General features: G+C 43.2%; 1 protein-coding gene and 1 non-coding gene across 9 annotated transcripts; one reads left to right on the top strand and one right to left on the bottom strand.

Moving 5' to 3' along the window:
* Positions 1 to 1914: 1914 nt before the first annotated feature.
* LOC133052545 (X antigen family member 5-like) lies at positions 1915 to 15044 on the bottom strand. Of its 8 annotated transcripts, none has more exons than XR_009692066.1 (6): positions 11409 to 15044; positions 7023 to 8372; positions 6014 to 6093; positions 5404 to 5542; positions 4868 to 4993; positions 1915 to 2027 (listed from the first exon to the last, which is right to left on the bottom strand). XR_009692066.1 is itself a non-coding variant. In XM_061137504.1 (6 exons), exons 3-6 carry the CDS (start codon positions 6083 to 6085, stop codon positions 2005 to 2007), a joined length of 360 nt encoding a protein of 119 aa, XP_060993487.1. In that variant the 5' UTR covers positions 6086 to 6093; positions 7023 to 9706; positions 14241 to 15024; the 3' UTR covers positions 1915 to 2004. The 8 variants fall into 8 exon arrangements, 5 of the variants coding, with proteins under 5 accessions (XP_060993487.1, XP_060993488.1, XP_060993486.1 ...); XR_009692068.1 differs by having other exon boundaries at positions 7023 to 7818; positions 11409 to 15039; XR_009692067.1 differs by having other exon boundaries at positions 7023 to 8050; positions 8210 to 14901.
* TRNAG-ACC (transfer RNA glycine (anticodon ACC)) lies at positions 10403 to 10474 on the top strand. The gene has a single exon. It is a non-coding gene; the product is annotated as a tRNA-Gly (tRNA).
* Positions 15045 to 15845: the final 801 nt, after the last annotated feature.

The raw sequence follows: 15845 nt of genomic DNA, 5'->3' as shown, positions 1-15845 counted from the left end.
CAAGACTTCTTTTTGCTTGTGGCAGCTCTGCCCCAGTGAGAGTTGAGCGTTAAGTTGGCGCAGCTGCTTGGCTTGTGCGGATCCTGGCGGCGCCCAGCATTCAGGGACATGGACTGCCTCTGCCGCAGGCGTTAATGCCCTCTCAGAGTCTTTTTTTGAGCCTCTTGTAGCTGGTGATCAGAAGGCCTCTTTGGCCAGTCTTTCTCTATAGCTCTGCCCGTTCAGGCACTTAGAGGGCTCCCTTACCTGGGGTCCTTCTCTGTTGTTCAGTGCATCGGGCACATAGAGGGGCCCCCCTGGCTGGGTTCCTACTCTGTATATTGGCACGTCAGGCACTTGAAGGAGCACCCTGGATGCGGTCCTACTCTGTAGTTCAGTGCGTCACACACTCTCTGGGTGAGCCTCTCTACCGTTCAGCTGCCAGTGCTGGTGTGTGGGGAGAGAGAGGCTCCACCCCACCCCACCCACACACACACGTGACTCAGCAGTATCGCCTTGCTTCCAAGGCTGCCTGGCTTTCCTCCACAGGCATTTCCCACCACAAACTCCTCCTTCACACCGCTTCCATCCGTCTCTCTGCTGTCAAGAGCAGGTCTCACCCTGGGATTTCTCCACAATCCCTAAACTCCAGCGCCCAGCCACTGCACTTTCCAGGGCACCTGCATCCCTGTCCAGGGTATGTATGGCTGTGGCAAGGATGTCTGATTCTCATTCCATTTAGGCTGCCACAGATCAGCTGTTTCACCCTCAGCCTTAATTGTTTCTCTTCTGACTCAGACAATTGCCCCAATGCGGTGATCAGACCCCTGCTTCAGTTCCCCCACCCACCGAGGGCAGGTCCAGTCTTACTAACACCCGTCTTTTTCCCCCTAGTTCCTTCATCCTACCGAGTTTTGCGTGCTTCTATACAATCTTATCCACTGGTCAGGTACTCCTGTCCGCTTTCAGTTGGTGTTCTGCATGCACGTCTGTGTCTGAGGTGTATTCCTGATGTATCCGTGGAGAGAGATGTACTCCACCTCCACCTACTCCTTCGCCATCTTTAAATCTCTGCCATGGAATTTGACAGCAGTTTGTTTTTCTCTGTCTCCCTACAACCTTTAACAATGACTTTGGCATTCTATTTCTCTATAGGACAATACAAGTACATTATGTTTTAAAAAATGTTTCTCTGTTCATGATTTCATCAGGGACACCATATGAGATTTGGGTGGCACATTTCATAAACCCATTTATTCAAGAGACCAAAGGCTTTTATATGATTATTTTATATGTGGGTATATACACATATGTATGAATATGTATTAACATGCAGATTACTCCTAAAGACTACGTCATGAACAATTTTTTTAACCCTAGAAGTGCAAGGGTGGTTTAAATGTATAAGGTTACCAATGTAATTCACAGCATTAATAGAAAAATGGAGGGAAAACAATTCTATGATCATCTCAATGGATGCATTATATGTGTTTGATGAAAATTCAGCTACATTCAAGACAGCAAACTAGGAATAGAATGGAACTTCCTCTGAAAAAGTATACCTACAAAAAAGCGAAGTAAACAGGCTGAAATGGAGAAAATTTTTCATTTCCAACCAGGAAAAATGCCGAGTATCACCTGTTTTAGTCAAGACTATTCTGGCTAGGTTTGTTTAGTGCTGCAAAATGAGAAAAGATATAAGGCTTAAGGCAGTACAAATTGTTAATATAGAAATATAATAGTATATTTTGAAAAGCAAAAAGAATCTAGATATAAAGTTTTGGAATTCATATGCATATAGAGAGGAATTCTTGGACAGAAAATCTATATACAGACATTCTATCTCTACATACATGCTCAACTAGACAATAAAATTCACACACCATGAACTTTCAATAACATTAAATACCCAGCGATAAATTTAACAAAAAAGTATGCAAGTAGAAAAAGAAACTTTATTGACAGAACTGTAACAGTCAAACACACAATATAAGACCAGCATAGATGGTTTCAGTTTAACTTCTTTCAAGCAAATGGTTGCCCTTCACCTATAATATAAACATAACATTAAAGTTACTTAGCAGAATTTTATTTCGATGATAGGAGAGGTATACAAAGTTCACTACAGTTTTATAAAATGGACTAAAACAAGAACACTAAGGGTGACCCTTTGGCTTACCTTCAGTTAATCCTCTCAAGATTTTATAGACTTTTCAAACATATTACCAGTATTTTAAAACCACACTAGTCTTCCCAGCTACCCAGGAAAACAAGGACACTGTGTTCAGAATAAATGACATCATTTAAACCTATTAGAAGGTAGTTTTCAGTGGAAGGCAAAACTGTGCACACTTTTAGTAAAACATTTAACAACAAAAAACACCCTAACAAAACCAAAATACACACAAAAAAACAAAAATTCCCCCAAAATATCATTTAAATGTGTTGGTTTGAAATAATATTCTGAATATAGGCCAGCCAAACAGTTGTCATCTCTGTTACTGCTTAAGTGAAGTAAATAAAAAGGCCAGTATTACATTTGTTTCTTCTCTACTGTGGAAAAGTGTAGAAATTGTCATTTGTTCTAGTTTATCCCTGATATGGTTGTTTTAAGTCGGTTAAACATTTGTCCCCCTTTTTACTTGTGGCCCTCATGTAATTCTAAATGTTTCTTTTCACCCTGGAAAGCACTCCAGTTGGTATAATAAATTATATGGTGACACAAATTTTAAGTCATTCCTATCACTGGCGACACGGTGACATCAAAATGTGAAGCAGAAAGAGGACTGTTTCTCACAGCCACACCAAATAAAAGAAGGAAAGAAAGGAAAGAAGAAAAGAAAACAGACAGCAAGAGGGAGTATGAGTGAGAGAGAAAAGCAAGTAGGAGGACAGAAAGAAAATCTGGAAAAGCGGGTTTTTTCTTTGTTTGTTTCTAAATGATAATGGCTTTCGGAGAGAACTCTGACCAGTTTCAAAAGTTCACCCACAGTATTTGTGATGTTTAGCTATTTAGTTACTGTGGGGTATGTTAAATAATATTTGTTTTTCTACCCTACTAGCCATTTCATCAATATTCTGAAAATATCTGAGCTCCAGATTATACTGATTTAATTCTGTAATATACTGTTAGTGTCTTGTTCATATTTCTAATTATGTATACTTGGGCTTTGTCCATTTTCTTCACAATTATGTAAACTGAGAGGAATGGACTGGCAATTTGGGGTTGGCAGATACAAACTATTACATTCAGAATGGATAAACAACAAGGTCCTACTATACAGCACAGGGAACTATGTCCAATCTCCTGTGATAAATCACAATGGAAAAGAGTATAAAAAAATGTATATATATGTGTTAAAAAATTATGTAAACTAGTACATTGCCTATATCTATTACTTGAATATATTTTCCTCTTCCTAACAATTCACACCCATCTTTTATTAGGTATCATTTTCTTTTTCCCTTAGGTTTATTCAGTTGCTCTTTTTCTTACCTTTTATATTGGATGTAGGAATTTTTATTTGTGTACTTTGTAATTTATGTATTTTTCTTTTTAAATACCACGCATATTTAAGGCTAAGATTTTTCTATGAGAACATTTTAATCATGTTCTGTAGTTACTTGAAAGTAGTCTGAAACCTGTATTTTTGTCTAAATGCTCTAATGGAATGGAACAAAAATGTAAAGTGAAAATACCTAGAAGGCTAATACACAGGAAATTCTTCCCTAACCATGAAGTTCTTCCTTTAAAGTCAGAACCATGCAACTAATTGTCAGCAATTTGGAAAACATGTATGTGAAAGATGCTAAGTTGATTACGCGGGAAGAACTAGAGTTACACACTTTGACCTTCAAAACTCTTTAAACTGATGTATCAAAGAGGAAAACGAACCTATTTGATATGGTTAGAGATGATTATATCACGAGGCTCAGATTATTATTAGTTCTTTAAGAGTGACAGTGGGATGTATGGCAAAAAAACATCACAGTGTTGTAAAGTGATTATCCTCCAAATAAAATAAGCAAACAAACAGACAAACAAACAGACTGAAAGTGGGGGCAGGTGGTGTGCTTAGCATATGTATCTTACTCACACCTGCTTTGTTTATCACTCTCTCAACTTGATCAGCCACAGAAACAGGAAACTAGACTATCTTTCTATCTTTTGCCATTTCATTGTTCAGTCATTTCATGCTTCATTGTGGAAAGGATTTAAACTGCAACTACTTTTTTAAGAGCTAGAGAATTAAGAATTTGACAGAATTTAACAAACATCAAGCAGAATGTTGGCTCATCTTCTTAAGTAGTAATGAAATTGCAATTCGCCTGCTATAACTTGACTCAAGATGATATTTTATGATAAATAAATCATGAAAAACAGTATTCTTATATGCATTCCATGGAAGACAACCAGAGAATACAAAAATTAGCATCGAAAAATTAGCATTTTAGTTTATCTGTTCTGAATTCACAACTGATATGAGTAAAGTTGAGTTTGGGAGTTAGGGATTTCACAGAATCACACACATTATTTTCAAGCTGGTATTAGAACCTACTTGAATGCCTGAACGTATTTCAAATAAACTGATATTTACTTATTACAAATGCATTCCATATTTGTTACAAGCAGAAATTATAAAAGAACCTGAAAATTATTAGCTGCTGCTTAAAGTACTTATACTCAAGAGAAGAAAATGTTTTCATATTTTCAATTCGATATAGCTTTGATCCTATCCGTTTCTTTGCATCTGGGGTCTGAACTATCTTTCAAAGAATATGTGAACCCTCTTATTAAAGTAATAGCAATGCTTCCTCTATATCATTGAAGATATAATATTCTGAAAAACAGAAACCACATAAATTACTTTCTGAATGGATGACATACCTGCTTTTGGCATTTCAACAGGCTCTATATTTGATGCAATCTCCTCCTTGATATCAGGACCATCTCCACCTTCACCCCCAGTCTTTGCCTCAGCCAAATCCTGGAGATCAGTTTCCAGGTCAGAAACTTTAAAAAAAAAATTCATCAATTCAGCTGTAAAGCATACAATATAAACAAGGGAATGATCATATTCATTCCCTCAGTGTTATGAATTAAAATAAAGGCCTTAGGCTAGTTCGGTAAAAATGTGATGAATAAGAACTTCAGGAGAAATATTCCAGGAATGTTTTGCTGGAGAAAAAGGAAAGCAGAATTTTCCAAATGTTATTACCATTTTCCTTTCCTAGGGATGTCCTCAGACAACTTAGTTGCCCCCTCTCTTTGTCTTGAAAACAAGGGAAAATTTGAGCGACAACATTAACCTGCAAACTATACACTCCTCTGATTTTTAGGAACTGTCTGAAGTCCTTTTCTAATGTTTCCTTTCCTGTTCTTACTGGTTATGTCTTAAGGCATGATGCACACATACACTTTACCTCCAGAGGCATCCTTCCCCTTCTCTTCATCATGATTCACTGGATCCTCTCCGTTTACTTCCTCCTTTCCAGGTGTGATATCCTGATTCTCAGCTGGTGGTTCCCCTTCTTGAGGTTGCTCAACACTGGGCTGCGGGTCCTAGGAGAGTGTGCATGCAAATAAAAAATTTTGTTGTTATACCTCTAATAACATAAATATACATAATACACAGCTATATCTGATAAGTAAATCTAACAACATTTTTCCAACACAATTCTATGTACTTACTTTTAATAAAGTTACTCTTTCCACAAGAGAAGAGTTAGCTCCCATAAGAGTTACCCAGAAAGACTTTGCAAGCTATTTAAATCTATGTTGGGATGGAAGTATGCAATCTGTTGTTAATAAGCAGGTGAAGAAAGTCACTGAGCACATTTCCAGGGAATTTCACAGTATACTCATCCAGGCAATGCCAGACTGTAATACATCTGGATCAGTGTTCCTTCCTAAGACAAACTGTTACCCTTTATCAGCATGGAAGACCATTACCACTGCCTCTGTACTAATTAACATCATTTCCTCAAAAATAAATTTGTGCGAATAGAAAACATCAAATGGTAAAATACTCACAACCACAGGTTCATCCAACTGGGAGGAATCTTGACCTGTAGGTCCCAATGTTGATGGCACTTGCCCACTCATATTTCCCCCTGAAAGTAGAATATTGTGATTTAGAAAATGTATTTAAGAGTACAGCTATATTTGAGCACTTTTATGACCAAATGTTGACTTATTATTTTTTTAAATGTGAAACTACTTTCAAAAGAAAACTCTGGTTAAGTATGAGTGTACATGCATTGCAATTACACCAAACACAGTTGGTTACAAAGCCATTTGTGTCTTTACTAAGCTGGCAGAGAAATCACCTTAAGGTACACAGGAAGACAGAATTTTTGTGAGGAAGTGTGATTTCACAACAGAATTCTCCATCATGAAGATATTTAGTGAAATACTGCTAGGAATTTAAAAATTCGGGACTATTGCTTTTGTCACACTCCTATTCACCAGTCCTATCTTCCCCAACTTCCTTGGAATTCCATTGGAACACGAAGAAAGGGTCAGTCTTTACAGCCTGACTATGGGGATTTTCTCAGTGTCTGTGGCTGAGGTGAGTCTGCATACAGAGCAACTGCCCACTTCTCGGCACCTTACCACAAAACTCGCGATACACTCACAACCCCTCCGTGGTCTGGTTTCTAGACCTTTCCTTAATCGCCCACCCCGCCCCCTGCCCAAGGCCCAAGGCCGACTGTCGGCCCCGGATTCTATGCTATGTCGTCAGTTCCAGGGCCCCCATGAACCAGATATCTCAAATAGCACCCGCAAGTCTCCTCCCACCGCCATCTGAACCCCTGCCCTCCTCTGCCCACCGCCCTTCCTCTCCTGCCACCAAGACAAGAACTATGGCATCACGACACCTGTGAGGAGTAAGATGACGACCTCGAGGGCCTTCCTCCTCAGAGGGCCTTCCTCCTCAAAGGCCCCAGATCCCACCGCCCGACCCGGCCGAAACTCGCCGCCTCCCCCTCACACACACACGCACAATTAACCTCCAGACAGGACAGATCTGTGGACCTACCTGGTGCGTCTCAAGTAGTCAGAAAGAACCGGGACTGAATAAACACGTCCGTCTGAGGCCCAACGCTCCTCACAGAATACCCTCAGGAAGGCGTCTGGGCACCAAGCTGCATGTGCGCCAAGGGGAGCGCACGCCCTGCGCATGCTCCCTGTGTTGGGCGAGTGCAGTGCAGGTTGAGGATTTCCGGCTACTGAGGTAGAGTCCTGGAACCACAGAGTCTCCGGAGGATGAGAAAAGGGGCTTGAAGACTGTGTTTTTTTCCTTCCAGTGCAGTCTTTCTTATGCATCCACAAACTGTGGTGATAGGTAGTCCCAGGTTACCCTTAGTGGAGAATGTGTCTCAGAAAGACACTCATGACAGAACTAGACATTGCGGTTTTTAATACCTATTTTTATACATGTTTTGATGAACCATTCCCTTCTCTGCTTCTGGGTTTTCCGTCATGCTGGCAATGGCTTTACTCACTTCCATGGAATAAACACATAAATGCATACCTCTGTTTCCTTTTATTGCTTGGAGCACTGCACATTTAAATCTCTGAACCGGCAACTGATTTCTCTGACTACACCTCTGGCTCTTATGCCATATTGTTCTTTTAGCATCGGACTTTACTTTCACCACCAGACACATCCACAACTGGGCATTGTTTCCACTTTGGCTTAGCCTTTTCATTCCTTCTGTAGCTATTTCTTCACTCTTCTCCAGGAGCATATTCTTCTTTTTATTCTATGATAACTGGAATTTTCATACTTATTAGGAGTTTTTCCTCTCTTGCTCTGTGGAGGCCAACGAGCCCTAGAAGCCAAGTTTTAATTCTCAAGCAGCTTCCCAAGCTTTGCCTCCCACCAACTGCAACCCAACACGCCCTTCTTTCAGGTGGCATCATATTCTTCAGTCCTTTATCCTCCAGGCAGTCTGGGTTTCAGGTGCAGAAATGGCGCACACACAGTAGCTTTATCATTCCCACTTTCTTAGGAGACCCAACTGTGCTCAACACTTGATAGTCCTCACTGGTCTCCGAATGCTTCTTCAAAGGAAAGCAAATTTGGGGAGTGGAGGGATGAGGGGTTCCTTTCCGGGCAAAGAATTTGCCCCACTTTGATCTTTAGTGAGGAAGCTAAGGTGCCTTGACCCCCCAAATTATGGGGGACAAATGTTTACATTTCATGATCTGGCCTTCCCTCACCTGAGGGCCCCTGGTCCAAGTGGACTCAGCAGATTCCTCCTCTGTGCCTCAGTGGGAAAAGTGTTTCCAGCTCTAGGCCATCAAGGGAGGCTCCTTGATAAGAGGACTCCAAGATGCTGCTGCTGGTCTTTAGCTTCACCTTGGCATGCAGCTAAGCACTTATCTGCAAAGTATCACCATTGATATTAACGACCCCATTCTCCTGATCATTTGACTTGGAAGGCAGGGTAGTTAGTTTATTCCTAGAGTTTCTCTAAGTCAGTTCTTGTTTTGCAATAGTCTTAGGAAACTATACACCCTGTGCTGGTATATTCAACAACAAAACTGAACAGATTTAAAAGGGGCGAAGCAAAGAGCTTTGCCTTGGTATAAACACTGAACGGCAAACAGCAGCCAAAGTAGCAGCATATCAAACATCACATCATACAGGAATAGGATGGGGGTGAAGGGTGGAAGAGAAAACAGTCCAAAGGATCAGAGAGGAGCAGCAGGGGAGTGAGCAGGAACAGAGACTAAACAGTGGAGCCTACAAATTGACACAAAGGCCCAAGCAGAGTTAAAATGAAATAACAAAATGAAACAAAAATAACTATAGGTCTGTGACTACATTCTATGCGAGAGAGGGAGACTTGTTAGTTGCTAAAAAGATGCTATCGCTGGAACGTCAGTAAATTATTCAGATATTGTATAAAACTAACTGCTTCTGGATAATAAGATATATTCTAAAATAAGATCAGTAATTCCACATGGGTTATAAAACAATTTCTTTGTTCAGGACTAGTATCGAGCAAGGTACTATGACATTGTACAAAGCATTCAGTAACACCACAGATGTTGGTATATTGAGGAGTACGATGTGATAATGTAAGGAGTCAAAATAATCATCTGACTGACCCACTACATTTAATCTAGATCCTCTCTTAGGCACACTCATATTGATAACAGTCTCCTGATCCGAAGTATCTTTCCTTCCTTGGTCAGTGAGTGGCTCCCCAGAATCCTTTTCCAAGTATATTACCCAGACAATGAGATGCAAACTAGCAAGTACCTCTAGTTCTTTTTTCTATATGTTAACTCTAACTACAAGATATAACATTATAACCACACTTCCCCCGAGTGGGATCCACTATAGTTATAGGTTTAAAGGCAATAGGGAATGTCAAGATACGAAGAGACTAGAGATTTCCTTACAAGATAATACATCAGCAAACTCCGCCAAGGTAGGAACAACCTCATCACACAAGGGAAGAAGACATGTTCAGGCTACCAAGGAAGGTTCATTTGGGTTTGGGCCTGGAGATGCTTCAAGTCTTCTAAAGCCTCCCATAATATAGTTAGTCCTGATACTTTAAATGAGGCATCGACTTGCAAACTTCATCTCAAGAAGAACCTCAACAGTCATAGGTTATTTTGTTTTTTCTTTTTACTGCCAGACAAGTAAATGTGAGAGTCAGTGCTCCTCTTCTGGGTAAAGGAGAAACTCGCAAATATATGCACCTTACAAAAAAGAGAGAGATTTATTTAAATAGTACTAAAGGGGCAAGAAATTATTATGAAGGACAACCAATCAGAATTACAGATCATTCTTGGGTAAAAGATAAATTTCTCAGGTCCTGCCAAACAAATATCTCTGAACTCTGTCTCTCAGGATCCTTTCTTCAAAATAACCAGTACAGGAACAGGTTATGATTCAGAATAATTTCTGTTTTCTGCATCTATTTCCTACTTCTTACCACAGTGAGAGATCTCCTACTAGGAGTTAGGAAGTTTTCAAAGCCAAGCACTGGAATTTAATTAGTTATCAACACCAGAAACAAAAACAGACATGAGAAGCTTTAAATTTATGTGACGGAAAGAAAAATGGCAGCATAAGACTATGAGCAAACATAATGTTTGCAATAAAAACTTCTGCATCTACAACCATATTACCAATTCATTCTTTAACATCCACATAACAAATCTGGTGAGGATATGAATGCAACACACCCTGAAGTTGGAAACCAAATTTGCAACTTGTCCAGCTACATGAATGAGCACTGTGACTATAAGACATAAATTTGGAACATGGTTTTGGAGGTTTCAAGGTGAATCTTGAGCTGATCACCTAAGGGATTGATGATGGTTTCCTTTCATTAAACAGGCCACCCTGCAATCTTTGAAATTTTTAGGCCCTTCCTACCATTCTGTAGGATTTCCCTGGTGGCTCAGATGGTAAAGCGTCTGCCTACCATGCGGGAGACCCAGGTTCGATCCCTGATTTGGGAAGATCCTCTGGAGAAGGAAATGGCAACCCACTCCAGTACTCTTGCCTGGAAAATCCCATGGATGGAGGAGCGTGGTAGGCCCATGGGGTTGCACAGAGTCGGACATGACTGAGCAACATCCCTTCCTTTCCCTTCACCATTCTGTAGCAGCTTTCAAATTGAATTTCATTCCAGATACTATTGATTCGTCCCTCAAAAGTACCTAACTTCTTGTCATTTTTGCTTAGATGTCCTCTTGTAAGACATGGATCTTTTGCTTTAAAAGACCCTACCAACCACATATCCAGGTGCATTGCTCACCTCATCCCTTCTCTCCCCAGAGTTAATGATTGCCATCAGTTTACTGTATTACACGACCATTTAAAAAATGATTTCAACACTGCACTCATAGACTGCCAAATTCCCAACCCTGCTTTCAACATGACTTAGGGCAGATAATCAAGCCAAAATTAGGCCAGATAACCAAGCCCAAATTCCTCACCGCACTCCCACCCCTTTTCTGTAAATGTCAGTTACCTACTTCTCACTCATTGTACCAAATGAGTGGTCTAAAGTCTAAAATAGCTCAAGTCCTTGGTGTCAGTCAAGGTTAACTTCGAAAAAAACAAAAACAAATTTATTGGAAGAAAAGTTGAGTACCTCACAGAACCCACAGAAAACACACACTCACTCAGACAATCTGCCCAACCCACGGCAAAGGGGCCACTATTTGCAGATGGGAGCCCAAGGCTCAGTGCAGATGGAGGGTCTCGGCTCATGAGGACAGGAGGAACTGGATGCAGGCTTGGGCTCCTTGGAGGAGGCAGGGAAGACCCAGCAGAACCCTGGCCAGGTAGTGGGGGAGGGGGGCGTTGGCACAGGGCCACAAGGACCCCGTGACTGTCTCACTATCAGGATATGTTCTGTGTCTCCCCATCACACACCCAGCTGCTTACCTGATGCATCAAATGTAATCTGCACATTCCTTGGGGACGTGGTGGTGGAAAATACAGAGGTGAGCCTCCAAGCAGGTGGGGAGAAACTTCACATTCACCAATTTGCATGAGGCTCCACCATGAATGCAGTGATCCCTGCCTCTCTTTCCCCCACTAAAGCATTCATTGGAACTGAGGTCAGCAGGAGGGCAGTCAGGGCTGGAGGGGTTGTGAGGGACCCTGTGTACAGCATGAGCCTCCCCATGACTGGATCATCTCCATGTCTTGACAGGGCAGAGGACCCTGATGTGTGCCAAGAGAGTATGATCAAGAGCCAGGCCACGGGCAACTGAGTCATTTCCTAGAGACAGTCCCTGGTGGGGAGGGGGGTGCAGGGAGGGGGAGCAGCTTCTTTTCTCCTGTAGAGATAGGTACCTCATCCAGTAGCAGGGCTGGGGGCCCATCACTTCAGTTGAGTTCAGTCACTCAGTCGTGTCTGACCCTTTGCGACACCATGAACCACAGCATGCCAGTCCTCCCTGTCCATCACCAATTTCTGGAGTTTACTCAAACTCATGTCCATCGAGTCGGTGATGCCATCCAGCCATCTCATCCGCTATTGTCCCCTTCTGCTCCTGCCCCCAATCCCTCCTAGCATCAGGATCTTTTCCAATGAGTCAACTCTTCGCATGAGGTGGCCAAAGTATTGGAGTTTCAGCTTCAGCATCAGTCCTTCCAATGAACACCCAGGACTGATCTCCTTTAGGATGGACTGGCTGGATCTCTTTGCAATCCAGGGGACTCTCAAGAGTCTTCTCTAAGACCACAGTTCAAAACCATAAATTTTTCAGCTCTCAGCTTTCTTCACAGTCCAACTCTCACATGCATACGTGACCACTGGAAAAACCATAGTCTTGACTAGATGCATCTTCGTTGGAAAAGTAAAGTCTCTGCTTTTAATATGCTGTCTAGGTTGGTCATAACTTTCCTTCCAAGGAGTAAGCGTCTTTTAATTTCATGGCTGCAGTCACCATCTGCAGTGATTTTGGAGCCCCCCCAAAAAATAAAGTCTGACACTGCTTCCACTGTTTCCCCATCTATTTGCTATGAAGTGATGGAACCAGATGCCATGATCTTAGTTTCCTGAATGTTGAGCTTTAAGCCAGCCTTTTCACTCTCCTCTTTCACTTCATCAAGAGGCTTTTTAGTTCCCCTTCACTTTCTGCCATAAGGGTGGTGTCATCTGCATATCTGAGGTTATTGATATTTCTCCCGGCAATCTTCATTCCAGCTTGTGCTTCATCCAGCCCAGCATTTCTCATGATGTGCTCTGCATATAAGTTAAATAAGCAGAGTGACAATATACAGCCTTGACATACTCCTTTTCCTATTTGGAACCAGTCTGTTGTTCCATGTCCAGTTCTAACTGTTGCTTCCTGACCTGCATACAGGTTTCTCAAGAGGCAGGTCAGGTGGTCTGCTATTCCATCTCTTTCAGAATTTTTCCACAGTTTATTGTGATGCACACAGTCAAAGGCTTTGGCATAGTATCACTACGAACAAAGCTAGTGGAGGTGATGGAATTCCAGTTGAGCTATTTCAAATCCTGAAAGAGGATGCTGTGAAAGTGCTGCAGTCAATATGCCAGCAAATCTGGAAAACTCAGCAGTGCCCACAGGACTGGAAAAAGTCAGTTTTTATTCCAAACCCAAAGAAAGGCAACGCCAAAGAATGCTCAAACTACTGCACAATTGCACTCATCTCACACGATAGTAAAGTAATGCTCAAAATTCTCCAAGCCAGGCTTCAGCAATACATAAACCGTGAACTTCCAGATGTTCAAGCTGGTTTTAGAAAAGGCAGAGGAACTAGAGATGAAATTGCCTACATCTGTGGGATCATCGAAAAAGCAATGGGGCCCATAGGTGGGTGCTAATTGGGAATCCTTTGCTGCTAGAAATAGTCTCTCTGTTCCTCTCCAATGTTCTATCTTTGTCTTTCTCTCTGCCATCTCTGTGCCTGTTACATCCTCCTTTTTTGCCTTTACAAGACTGACTGTGACCTCACTCATACCGTGAGGGTCCTTCCTCTGTCTCCACTGGGAGCAGTAGGGGGGATTCCCCTTGAGTGTAGCGGATTCCAGGAAAGGCATGTTCAACTGCAGAGGGTCTGTGGATTTCCTGGGATGAATCTAGAGCTCCTCAACAATCATTGTGTGATCTGAGCCTCTGAAAGAACCCTGGGGGCTTCTCTGGTAAGAACCCTCCTGTGGATCAGGTCAAGGTGCCCCCTATGGCAGAAGGCCCTAGGGGACCCGCCCCTCATCACGGCTCTCCTCGGATCTCCCGGCTCTCCCTCCATCATGCTATGGCAGTCACATAGCCCTCCTCATTCTTTTCATACACTCTACACTGAGTTCCACTCCCCAGTTTTTCCACTGGCCTTAACTCTGTCTGGGACACTTTTCTACCAGATAGGCATCTCCTCTAGGCTTTTGCTCAAATGTCACGATCTTAGAAGGAAGGTCTCTGGCCACTCTTTCTAGATATCATCCCCTCTATTTCACTACCCCGGTTTAACGTTAACCATAGCCGTTATGAACATCTGATAAATTATCTTTTGGGGCTGTATGACCCCAACACAATGTAAGTTCCATGAAGCCAAGGTTGATTTTCTCTTTCCTAACACACATAGTTGTGCTTGACAGAAACTGTGGAGAGGATGAATGAATGTCGGAATGATTAAGCAAATTTAAACTTGTTGAGAGAGGCATAGTTAGACAGGCTGAGGATTCCGCTAGGAAACATACTCAGGGGTGACAAGATGGTGACAAAGCCATGGTCTTTATCTCACCTATGCAGTATCCTTGGGTCCCCTCGGAGTTGACCCCTTTCCTAACAGAATGGAAAGTCCTGTTGTCCTTCTCACATATTACTCGCAGTCAACGACAGAGGCCTTCCCCACTCCAGACCTTCAGATCCCAGTCCGAAGCTTTCTCTCCCCTGCCCGCTGGGGGACTGTGCCTGGCTTTCTACATTGAGACCTGCTCTGCATTAAACAGGAAAGCACAAACAAGCACAACGCCCAGCACACAGAAAATGCTTTCCATGCTTCCTGTTAAGATAGTGGCCACTACAGAGAAGTAATCTTCAGTTTATGGAGACATTTTTCCGAGTCCAAGATTGCAGCAATCCGCGGGGTTTTCATCCTCACGTTGCCCTTCCACCCTTGGAGGATCATCCATCCTCTAACGGTCCACCGGCATCTACATCGGCTGTTCCCCAGGCTCACCACCAAGGGGCGCGCCACATGAAACCGTTCGGTCCTGGGATGTACCACGCAGGGGTAGCGGTAAGACCACCCACTCTGGAAGGCACCATTCGAGAGGGCCTATGACAACACAGAGAGTACCTTTACCCCGCCTCGGGCATCGACCAGAGTTCCCAGCGGAGGCACCCATGGCACCACTGGCTCCATCCCCATTCGCTCCATTCCGGCTTCCCGCTGCATCTGAGTCCGAGTGGACACCGGTATTAAGCGGCAGCTGTCCTCGTCTCCTTTCCAATTCCACCCCTTCGCTTCTACATGGTTACATCCAAGGGGGGACGGCTACGGAGCGAGCTGGGCTGCTAATTTGGGGTCTGGCGTCAGGAAGCGTTCTGGGCATTGATTGGTCACCGCGAGGTCGCCGGAATGAGCTCTTCCGGGGCGCGCATAGGCGCCGGAAGTCCCGCGAGTCCCGCCCTGCTTCGTCTCCGGCCCAGTTCCAGTTGGCTGGCTGGCTGTTACAGGCACTGGGATGGCAGAGCTGGACCTGAGGACGAGAGGCATGTTGCCGTTCGCGGCTTTTTACAGCATACAGTTTTTGTCCGAGTTTTTGCTTTTCCCGAAGGGGTCGAATAGCTGCCCTGGTTAGTGGCGAGGTTTGGCGCAGTCGCTGGCTGTGCATGCTGACGGCGTTTCGGTCTTGTTTAGCTCTCGCTCAGTCTGGAGCATGTGGCAGCCCTCGGTCATTCGCACAAATGCATGCAATTCATGTCCAGGGAGAGGTCTCTGAGTTAGCTGTCTCTCCCTGGAGACTTAACCTGTGTCAGGGAGCCTGGGATTGTGTGTCGCAACGTGTGACAACACAGGTGCTGTTTGGGTACATTTGATCTCCTTGAGCCTTTGGGCGGAGTTGTGAGTGATGGGATATTTGATCTGAGTGGATTTTGTGAGCCATAGTACAAAGTCCCTAGGATGTGTGTGCCTGTATTCCGGGGTGTGCATTTTTGGAGCTTTCTGGCCTTTCAGTCCCTGGATGTGAGATCACTTTGTAAGCGTTTGCACCCGAGATTGTGAGACCTCTGAGTTTTTTATTCTGGCCCCAAGTTGTGATGTCTCTGAGCTGCTTTAAGGATGGGTTTGTCTAAAGGTGTGAAGTCTCAGCTGCTTGGGGATCTGTGCACGGGGTGCAGG

This window comes from Dama dama, chromosome X (genome assembly GCF_033118175.1).
Source record: "Dama dama isolate Ldn47 chromosome X, ASM3311817v1, whole genome shotgun sequence".
In the NCBI taxonomy this organism is placed as follows: Eukaryota; Metazoa; Chordata; class Mammalia; order Artiodactyla; family Cervidae; genus Dama; species Dama dama.
The sequence above is the reverse complement of the archived record's forward strand: the minus strand, read 5'-3'. Positions and strand labels throughout refer to the sequence as shown.